This window comes from Ixodes scapularis, unplaced genomic scaffold (assembly GCF_016920785.2).
Source record: "Ixodes scapularis isolate PalLabHiFi unplaced genomic scaffold, ASM1692078v2 ptg002869l_1__unscaffolded, whole genome shotgun sequence".
Taxonomy (NCBI): domain Eukaryota; kingdom Metazoa; phylum Arthropoda; class Arachnida; order Ixodida; family Ixodidae; genus Ixodes; species Ixodes scapularis.
This window is the reverse complement of record NW_024610276.1, coordinates 770,306-781,935: the sequence shown is the minus strand read 5'-3', so window position 1 is coordinate 781,935 and position 11,630 is coordinate 770,306. Positions and strand designations below refer to the sequence as shown.

Below are 11,630 nucleotides of genomic sequence, written 5' to 3'. Positions count from 1 at the left end.
AGTCACAAGCATCATCATCATTATCATCATCATCCTCTCATCAATTGTCTGTCGCTCCACCTTCTCTATTTCGGCAGCCACTTCTCGTGGCGATCTGCCTGGCTTTGTCAGAATATACACCTTTTCCACAAGGGCGCAGCCATCTTGAATGTCGTCACCTCTGTCATGCGGTAAAACATTGTTCTGATCTCTCGACGCCACTGAAGGTGTTCACAAAAAAATGCGTGATTGTCACAGATTTTTGTTTTGTATGGCCTATATTTCCTCACATATTCCAGGTTAAAATGCCTTATTATTTTTTCGTCCTGCGAACCAGATACGGAACCCACGTGACTGTGAACGACAGGAAACAGAAAACGTATATAGGAGGCTATGGTTCAATGCGTGAATTCTGCTACAAACAAAGGTATACCAGGGAGCTAGGCTCATGCGCCTGAGCCCTTGTCTGCACTGTGGATGGTTGTGAGGGAGAGCAGAGCCGTATATGTAGAGAGTTTGGCCATTCATTGGGAATTACAGGAGACAAATTAGAGGGCGCCATTGGCCGAAAGAGGGCTGGGTGTGTTCCGGGGTGTCTTCAAAAATTCGGATGTGGCCAACCGGAAGCCTGAAATAATATCCTGGCGGCGGTCACGAGAAACAAACTTAATAAGTGCATAGGAACAAATCTCTGTGATTGAAAATATGGTTATGGTACACGTGATGTTGCAATCAAGGGCATCCAAAATCATGGTGGAAGAGTGCGACTAGCGGAACGATTGAGATAGCCCGTACGCCAGGCGCCGGGGACCGCGAATGTTCCGTCCGAGCGATCACACTTAGTCAGAGCAAAACACATCTTGCATCTTTCTGCATGAACATGATCGAAACATCACGTGCACCTTATTTTCAACCTGAAGGGCTACTACATTTAACTCTTACGCGCCTATTAAAACCATATACCCATGCACGCCCTCGCTCTGCCCGGCCCTCCCATTGACCAAACTCTCTCTATACACGGCTCTGAGGGAGAGCATAGAAGACAGTGGAAGAAACACATGTTTCTGCCACCGTGGCATAGGCAGGACTAGAGTGCCTTCATGTGTGCTTTGCTTAGGGTGGGGAAATCTTGCCAATTTGTTCCGAACGTTTATTTTTCTTTGTGTTCAGAAGTACGTGAAATATCGTGCCCCTGCACGCGCTCGTGGAACTGACTGTGCTACGGCGACATTTTGTTTTTTTTAGATTTCTTTCTTGTTTTTTTTTTGTGTTTTCCCTTTGAGCGCGTGCTGTCGGCATCGGGTACTAAAATTGGTGGCATCACCCTCAACAGAGGGACATTGAGCCAACCTAGGCAGTACTCATGATCTAGAGGACTACAAGGTGACGCTGTTGCCCGCCTTCGTTAAGTCGCAGAGCTCCAGACAGTCATCCTTCTCCTTTGCAACTTCTGGCACCTGCAAAAAAAGAAAAAAAAAAAGGAAGCTTTTATTTTAGTCTTATTGGGACATCGCGTGGTTGGTTCGTTGAATCTGAACAACTAAATTCAGAGGGTTGAAGCTCTAAGATGTAAAAATCCTTTCTGAGGGGCATTCATATTATGTAATCTTTTTCGTTATAGTGGAGATGAGGCTGTTACTTTAAATTTCTAAATGTTCAAATAACGAGGGAAGACATGGGGAAACGAAATGAGAATAAAGTAGAACACACCTACCCAGTGTTTATTCACTTGTATATTTATTCAATATATCCTTCTGCGCCCAAAGGCATCACAGAAAAAGAGGAAAGAGGGGGGGGGGTAAATGAAGTGAAAAACAAAGAGTAAAAAATCTAGGTTTATTCAGAAAAATGTACAAATGTTAGGAACAATACAAATAAAAATAATTATACATTGAATAATAAAGTTGACACAATCAGGTGACCAGATTCAAGCACTCGTCAATAAATCTGAAAAAAAAACAGTGTTTGATGATAACGTGACTCGCGACTCGGTTAGGCAGCTCCATTGATGAGTGGTAAAAAGAAAAAGGACTATTCGAATATGAATATTCGTGAACCTTTATGTGATGGTCTACCCTGCGGGGAGATGAAGTGCGGAGGTTGAAGAAATCTTCCTTTTCTATGCCCGTACTGTTGTTACATATATTTGAAAAGCGTCTTAGACATAACGCGAACCTAAGGCATTTTAGCAGTTTGCATCTGAGAGAGTCTTTTGAGCAACTCGAGATGATATACAGTCTGGTCATAAATTCCGAACACGAATCCTGCGGTCCTGTTGTTTACTCCTTTGAGGTCATTACAAAGGTATTGTGTTTCTGGATCCCAGTGTACACTAGTGTATTCAAGACTGGGCCCTATATTCGTCATATATAGTGTCTAATTAACTTTGGGAAGGCAGTTTCGAAACTTGCGTCCTAAAAAAATGCAACATATACAATGGCTTAGCGGTGATTTGAATAATATTAGACTGCCAAAATAACTGTTCTGTAAAATGTACCCCAACATAATTTACCTCTGGGGTAACAGTGAGCTTAGTTTCAGTGAGGTGGTAACTTGTACGAATGAAGCAGCCGTTCATTTTCTGTTTTGTAAAGCACTCATGATGGCATTCATTAATGTTTAGTTAATTAGTTTTATGTGCTCCATTTGACACCGCCCTGAAATGCAGTCTATTATAAGAATCACCGACAGATCGATAAGCCACAGAATCGTTGGCATAAAGACAAATATTTGAATTTCTGCATTTATGCCCTCGGTGATATTGTTAATGTAATCAGAGCATAAAAGGGGACCTAGAAATGATCCCTCCGGAAATCTTGAAGTGACGTTCACGTACGTTGAGTTTTTACTTTGTACTACAAAGGTCTATTTTCCCTCAGCAAAGTTCTGTTTAAACCATAATAATACATTACCTGGAATATTTATTGAGGATAATTTAAGTAAGATTAATTCGACTGAAACTGAGTCGAACGCTTTTCTAACATCAAGAAAGGCGCAATCCACCTCGGAACGTGTATCGTATGAGGACACTAGATCAGGAAATCATTCTAATAATTGTGTTTCGCGCGAAACGCCGCTTCGAATACCATGCTGGACGGGAGAAAAATACATGTTTGCGTTCAAATGATTGATTAAAGTTATATATTATATGCTTTAACTGTTTTGAACAGGCAGATAAAAGGGATATAGGTCGGTAGTTTTCAACTTTACTCTTAGAACCGCTCTTATACACAGGCATGCACAACGCTGCGTACCTTCCATTCTGCAGGTAGATTTGAAAATGACAAGGACTTTGTGAACAAAATGAAAAGAAAACAAGAAGCAACGTCGTCGCATTCCTTTAAGACGCGATTCGGAATTTCGTTAGGACCAGCAGCCTAATCTGGGCTCACGTTAAGGAGGCCCCGGATTTGGTCAGCATTTGTTTCAATGTTCGCCATTGGAGATAAGGGCTCAGCCAGGTACTACTGTTGCCCGTTCGGCATTAGTTCGGAGAAAATTGATTGGAAGTAATTATTGAAGTACACTGCTTTCTAAATGTCATCAAAACACAATCTGCAATTACTACCAAATAGCGGTATACCAGCCACTTTCTTCCTGTATTTCCTGATATATTTACAAACAGCTTTAGGATTTGTTCAGGCGGTGTTCCAGAGAATTATCGAAGCTTTCTTTCTCCGTTTCTAACTGGTGTTTTTATGTATTATTTAATTGTTTTAGTTGTCTGAGATGCTCGAGGGTTAGTTAGGGTTTACAATATCTTAAATAAGCACGCCTTTTTTTTTTTTTTTACGACGGCCCTTAGTTTGCAATTTACCCAGGGCTTATATTTATTCTGCCTTGACCACAGTATTTTTGATGGTACGTAAATATCAATTAAATACTTTAGCTTATAAAAAAGCATATTTCAAGGATTGTCAATATCTAAAGACAGGCCGAGTTCCTAACGCGGATTCGTCATAAGCAAGCAAAACATAAACACTGAATTTTTATTGCAATTTTAATTGGCAACACAAAAACCGTGAACCGATGTTTTTGTAGTAAAACTCTATGCTCTTCTTTTTTATTTATTTCCTTCCAAATGTGTAAGATTAAAAATTAATACAAAATGAGTGGTCGACGTTCAACTAAGTTAAAAGGGTCATGAAACAATTTTCCTACTTCTTCCTCCTTAGCTTTAATCCTCAACTCAAATGCGAATTCTGAAATCACGTGGTCGTGACATTCCTTCGGCACCGGTGCGATGACTCCTAGGTTCCACCGTGCTTTTTATGCACACAATAGAACTCGTCATTCCCCAGTGACAATAAGTTCCGTCAGGGCACTCATTGGTCACGAACGCGAATCCAAATATTCGTCGACGGGTTGATATGTTGACGAGCGCATACATCCGAGTGACGCATTTCTCGTGTCCAGTGCGTGAGCTGGGCTCTGCTGGCGTCAGTTTGGCGCCGGTGACGCGCTTTTGGAACCGCGGATGTATCATAGTGAAAAGGCGGAGACCTTTCGAAGGCAGGAAGGTACAAAATAGTCCACTATATTTTCAAACGTTCGTACCGAAAAGCTGGCTTTTGAGTTTCTAGCCTCTTTCTTTTGGCCAACAAAACGATATGCAATTAGTAAAGTCCCAATTTAAAATCATTCATCCCAACCCAAAATTCGTTTCATGGCCCCTTTAAGACGTTAGCTCAGTTTGGAACCGTTAGTATTACAACATTTATACCATTGACTTGCTAATGTTTAATTCTTCCGATTTTTAGAATTTTACATGACTTGAATTTTAACTGTAAGTTATATCTTTTCCAGATTTTTTTTTGGTCAACAGATGTCTGACTAAGGTGTTTGTAATAATTTTATTTCATTCATGGAATAAAGGTTTTCCCAAGAAAACGTTGATACCGCACCTTATAAAAAAAGAAAGAACAACGACATTGGAACTGGAGTTGACACTAGAGAGGTTTAGTAATACGTATAGCAGCAAACGTAAGCCCCCTACGTTAGCGTTAAGGCTGCGTCCTCCATACTGCGCATGAGCCATACTTACGTACTGCGGCGAGCTATGCGTACGTACGCTCGCTATCGCTTTTTGGGAGCGTACGTGGCGGTCCCCTGCATGCCATTCTCGTTGCTCACGTCGCTCACGGGAAAGCGCGAGACTACTCCTGTTTGGAAAATGGCGACGGGGAGGCAAACCAGTGGAAGTGCTACGCGCGTTGTGCGGGTTCGCTTCACCATTGAAGATGACCTCAACCTTGAGGCAAAAAAGAGAAAGTAGAAGAGGAAAAGGGCGAGGCTCGTGGCTGTCGAGGACACGTGGAGTTCGGAGCTGGAAACAGACGAAAGAGCCGATGCCGAGCAAGGCCTCCAACTGAAGACCCGGACCACTAGACAGCCTTGGCCTCCTCTTCATCGGACTCTGAACTTAAGTACAGACAAAACCTTCTCCCAGTGGTAGCGCTTCCCCGTGTGACTTCCTCGGAGCGAGTGGAACCTGGTCTGATTGGGTGGTATTGACAGGCGCCCCACAACCTCCTCAAAGAAATCAACGCGACCAACCCTTTCGAGCGCCCTCAAAGATGAATGTCGGTAGCCAAGAACGTTGGCAGCGCCGTCGAACCCAAAAAGGTGTTTTTTCTGCAGTCGGTACGCGGGTGGTCCGACGTATTGCTTGCCTACTTCCAAGTAAATGACGAGACCAACATAAGAGAGTAGGGATCCCGCAACACACTGGAACGAACTATACATCAAACTGCTGGTCGCACAGCCCTAAAGAAAAAGACAAAACACGTTCACAACAGGCAACTTGGAAGAGATTCAGGCACTTCGTAGCAAAGCGAAGATATTCGCAGTGCTAATTTGCCGTTACCCAATACCCGCCTTGGATTGTTTAGGGGCAGTTCGTAGGAGCACATCTAGATGCCGCTGTAAGTCTAAGTATCGTTACGTATGCGTTTGCCTCCCGCTATACTAAAAGTGCGCGTTCAATGCGCTCCGTAACGTTACGTCGACAGCTAGCGTGCGTTATACGCAGTGCTGACGGAAGGGTCTTTACGCTATTCTAAAACTCTCTATTATCATCCGGTTAAGGTCCACACTTCAACACGGTGTTCAATCGCATCAGACCGTGTTATGAAAATCAAAGACACTCGAATGCAAAAGGCCAAAAACGTTAGGCAGAGAACTTTGTGAGTACTTAACATAATCGCCTCAGGCGACTTAAAATCATCTGCCACCAGCTTGCCTCCACTCTCCATATCTTTATTTTTACTCCTTTTTATTTCTTCACGCCAAGCTGTATCGCCTCAAAAGGTTCAATATATCGTCCGTGTTGCTTTCTTCTAGGTAAACTATTTTGGACGTGAACACTTGTATTCAAAGGTCCTTGGTTTCTAAACATTTGTTTTGAAGTTTCGTAACGGTAATTTGGCCTAAGTTTTAATATGGTGTCAAAATTTGGGAATCTGTATTGTCCGGGAATCATATTACTTTCTGCGGGAAAATGGCAATTAACCTTCCACAACAAATGAACGTCTCGATCGAGTCCACGCTATGACCTATCTTCACGTGAATAACATTAGAAAAAAAAGTGACCTCGCACCTGCAAAAATTACATCACCCAATATTTTGGTGTATATTGATCAGTATGACCATATCAATAATTGCCTTCCATATGCCTCCCCGTTGGAAAAACGGCGATCCAATCATTGCGACCAATGAAAACGTCCGCTCTACTGGGTGTCCCCAAAATAAATGGACAGGGTTTTATTTTAACCGCCAAAACAAACTACGCATCCCCCAACGCTCATTCTCCACTTAAAGGTAGTGCTAAAAGTACAAACCAGATGCTAAAGTGTCAACCCAAGCTGATATCTTATTCATAAGTTATAAGCGATTTTCTAAAAATGTCACTGGGAAGATGGTGGCCGCCGGAGCTCTGTGGAACCAGTAACCGAAAACGGGCAAAAATGAGCTCTATTTTCCCATTGAAATTTTCAGAAAAATAACTTATTACTTTTAAACAAGATATCGGTTCGCGCTGCAACTTTGGCATCTGGGACCTCTGGCGCTACCCTTGGACGTAAACTGAGCGTTCGGCAATGCGTAATTTATTTTTGCAGCAAAAAAACAAACAAAAAAAACTGCAAATGTTTTAAGGGATACCCTGCAGCTTCTCTCAGCAATCTGCGCTTCAGGGTATGAACATTACATTCTCTGTTTACCGTGTGGGTGATGCCATTTTGTTTTTCAGTGCAGAGCGTGCGAATTAGGCGATAGTTAGGAATTAAAATAGCGACCACCTGTGCTTTAGATGTTTCAGAAGGCTCAGGCGATATATTTTAGCCCTAATATGGATTGTTTTAACGCTTCTAGGCATCAACAACAACAAAAAAAAAAACTTTTTCTACCTATCAAGAGCAGTAAAATATATCTTTAGACAATTGTCAACAACAATTCTGACCAACAAGACGGCTGAAGGGTGGTTATTTCGGAATGTACCTTATTCACTCCGCGCGAATGATGTGACTCTGATTAAGTTGTAATAATGAACAGGTGACCCGGGTGATGCTCTGAACGCGGACGTCAAAAGGTACAGCGGCCCAGTGCCGACCAACTTTCGAGATCAGAAATAAATGTATCTGCTTATCATGCTTCCTTAGCTTCCATCCTTGCTCAAAGTCTCCCATAAGTTCCGGAGGGCCTCTTTATACTATGGTAAAGGAGGGAGGGTTTGTGTGTGTGTGTGTGTGTGTGTATGTGCGGGGGGAGGGGGCTCGAGTTAGATGCCCCCAAAACCGACCTGATTAAAACGTATGCGTAACCCGGCATGTTTCTCAGAAAAGAAAACCGACCAACAACGAAGACTTCCGTCATTTTTCTTGTCAAAAATTGAAAAATTGAAAGGATGGGGGGGGGGGGGGGGGGGGGTGCAATGACTTTAAGATAAAAAGAATTTGCATCTCGTCATTTTTACGTTGTGTACCGTGTCCCCGAGGATAGAGAAAATATCTCCTTCATTAAAATTGTCGCGATTCCGCTGCATACTCGCAAAGCAAATGTCGATCTTTTTCTCCCACCTGCATGCGCGAGTGGCAGCCGAAGGAACTATGGCGAGAAGCTTACGTAACATCGCTCGGCTCTATGCTCCAGCATAACGCCCACTAATTTCAGCACAGAGAGGGAGTGGAAGCGTCTGCCGAGACAGCACACGGGAAGCTACACGGCACCCCCAATTACATCACTATACTCCGCGACAACTTTTCTTGGCAATGCAGTGGAAGGTAGAGGACCGCGTCCCCTCTCCCATTTTGAGTGTACGCAGGCTCTCCTCCTCCCCTATTTCCGGGGAGAGGAGGAGAACCCGCGCACACTCAAAATGGGAGAGGTGACGTGGGCCTTTACCTTTCACTACATTGCCAAGAAAAGTTGTCGCGGAGTATAGGAGGGGGACCAGGTGCGACCCTGAAGACTAGGAGTGAGTTGAGGGGTGCCAGAAATGCCACTATTTTTTTTTTTTTTTAATTCACAACCACTAAGACACGCAGGCGAAATCGGTTTTCTGTTCTTTAATTCAGAAGTGTCAGAAGGCAACTTCCACACATTTTTGACCGAAGTCTGAAAATCGTTGCACCCCCCCCCCCCCTCCCATTTCGTAGTGTCCCTGAAACATCCAGCTTTTTGCTCGACACAAAATCGACATCGTTACTCACAACATAGTTTTTCTCTTTCAGAGATGGCTACTCAACAAAAAATAAGGAAAATCCTAAATTTTCTGATTTCAAGATGGTGTCGCTATGATTGAGTTTTTACCGATGGGGCCTGAGCTACGTAGGGTGTCTCAGATCACCCTTCAAAATCGGCGGGGAGTCTGAGACCCCCCTTCCCCCGCCGATTAGCACTGGCCCTCCCCCCCCCCCCCCCCCCCCCCCTTTTCTCTTTCTGAATGTTGAAGTTAAAGCCTCTAAGCAAGCAGTCTATCTATGCTGGAACGCAAACTTAATGATGTAGAAAACTGCATTGGGCACTGATTGGCTATTCTCTCGGGTCACGTGACATGACGTTGAAATGTAGTTTTTCCCTATGCAGTACGAGCTATGCTCGTAAAAGATGCAGTTGGCTGTGAGGCCAAAATGTCGTCACGATGCACTTTAACGATGCAGTTAACCATTTTGACGATGCAGGTGAAAGATCAAGACGACGCCGGAGATCGTTCTGCATCGTAAAAGATAACGACCTAACATATGCATCTCTACTGTTGGGTTTGCCAGCAAATCGAGTTTTTAGAGATACCGGGGTGCTTTTGAGACGAGCGACACAAGGTTTGTGGGCGAATACCGGCTGATCAAAGGGGTGACTCGCTGGCTGTGTGACCAGCTTCGCGGAAAGCTCCAGCGGCGTCGCGAAGGGCCCCGTGTGCTGGCGGTCGAACAACAAGTCCTCGCAGCTCTGCACTTTGACGCCGCTGGCGGCTTCCAGGGAACCGTCAGGAGCGACGAAAACATTGGTGTTCACCAGTGCTCTGTGAGTCGCGTACTTGTTGATGTCACCAACTCTATCATCCATTGCCTCGGATCGAAGTGGCTCTGTTTCCAGCAAACTCAAGCAGAGAAGGCGCTCACAAAAAGGAAGTTCTTCGAGTGATGCACATTCAGCGGCGTGATCGATAAATATTCTAAATACTCTTAAACGATTAAACACGATTGCGTTTTCAATTGAGTGCACCCATACACCGTGATGCCATATAGGCGATTTGGCTGTGCGAAAAGGCAAGCCAGTTCTTTCAAACTTCAGTTAGAGGGAGAGAGATATATACTTTATTTTAAAGCAACTAGTTCAGGTAAGGCGAGCTGAACCAGAATAAACATACACATAAAAAAAAAGACCATACACACCGTGGGACTAACAACTGAGTTTCTTTTTCCTCCTCGTCCACTACAAACCCAACTTGAGGTTTATTGATGCAATAAGAGGAAATCAGAGATGTTAGCCGGGAGTACAATCTCCTGATTGGCTACTCTGGTGGGAAAGGGGTAAGGGATATCACAGAGTTAAGAAAGAGGAAAAGAAACATAGAGAACGAAAGAGACACAATCACGCATAACACACACACAACCATTTGGACAAGGGAGTTCAGTGCATAGCATTAGAGTCTCTTATCCAGGCCTGTTGCTGAAAGAAAACGGAGGAGGGCCTTTGTGGTGTTTAAAGCACAGTTTTCGTTGTTCCATGGCCCCAGGAAGTGCTGTATTGTAAGGGCTGGTCCCGGAGGCTTCCTAATGTCTTGTGAAAATAGTTTTCGCTGACCATCATAACCTGTACATTGAAGTAAAATGTGTTGAGTATCTTCGATAGTTCCACATACGGAGCAGTTTGGGGACTTTAATTTCCCCATAAGATGAAGGTAATAGTTAGTGTAGGCGACCTTGAGCCGAATCCTATGGAGAACCGCTTCCCGTCTTCTCTTCAGGCCTCCAGGCACTCGAAACCGTAAGTGCGGGTCAATATGTTTTAGAGAGGAGCTTTGGTTAACATCCTCTTTCCGGAGGCTCGTTGCGGCCGATTTCCCCAATATCGCCACTCTTGAACAGACGTCCGATTTTGTAAATGGTGCTAGGACTTTTTGGGCAGATTCGTGACCCTTTGCAGCCATAGAGTCAGCCATTTCGTTACCCATGACACCACAGTGACTGGGTACGCACTGGAATGATAAATCGGCCACCAGTTCAGCAGCCGTAGATGAGGTTTTGTGGGACAGCTTGTAACCAGCTTTGATATGAGAAATATTCTCTTTTCTTCTTTTTTGCTTCCTCCTTCTCCAAAAATATAACCCCCGAAGGAAAGTCTTTCTTTCTCGTGCAGCACGAGGGAAGTTGCACTAACGCAGTCAAACAAAGTCAAAAAGTAAAATTTGTCGTTAGTTGCTTATACAGCAGGAGGTTAGTCTGCCTGAACATGGCGGCATTGTTACCCACTGTAGATAAGCAATTTAGCCAGTGCAGTACGACTGCTAGCCCGGGGTCTTTAACGTGCGTCACGCAGTAGTGATAAACGACCACACGCTGGTACGATGCTCATCCAGATCGAAACCAGCAGGGGTGGGGATTGAACCCAGGATCCCTGGGTTCTGCAGCGCGAGCTTTCGCTCCACGTGCTCCGAACTGGTGTGCACTAACCCACTCGGCGATTCTCGGAAATTCTCTGTAGGAGAAAAAAAAACTATGTAGTTTCAACTGAATCGCCACTGTTCGGCGACGTCACCGGACACGTCACGGTGCAGTTCTTTTTCGATGGAGTTTGTTGGCGATGGAGGTTAGTCTCCTCCCACCGGCGACGTCACGATGCAGTTTCTCCGCCGCTTTTTCCTGCATAAACAGACTGGTCCTTTGAGTAGCGACGCTTGAGCCTTCTTAAATGCGAGCTGTAAGCATTGTTGCGAGTTACCTTGTGTTTTACTAGAAACAACGCCGGGTCCCAAATCTGGTTGGAGCTTTTAAGATAACGTCATAATTCCGCTTGGTAACTTTTCTCCACGATTCAGAGGTGCCTGAAGGGGGTGAAACACCCCCCCCCCCCCCCCCATCATATTCTCAGAAAACAAACTCAGCTAAGCAAAAGGTCACAAAAAATAAACCAACGATATCTGGTTTTCTCTG

The 11,630-nt window shown here is 44.3% G+C and overlaps 1 protein-coding gene across 1 annotated transcript in view; it reads right to left on the bottom strand.

The window, feature by feature from the left end:
* Positions 1-1,355: 1,355 nt before the first annotated feature.
* LOC115326133 (sodium-coupled monocarboxylate transporter 2) overlaps positions 1,356-11,630 on the bottom strand; it is a 152,904-nt gene continuing 142,629 nt past the window's right edge. Inside the window, exon 15 of the mRNA XM_040215995.1 lies at positions 1,356-1,436. Coding sequence (XP_040071929.1) covers positions 1,356-1,436 — 81 coding nt within the window. The remainder of the gene's footprint in view (positions 1,437-11,630) is intronic.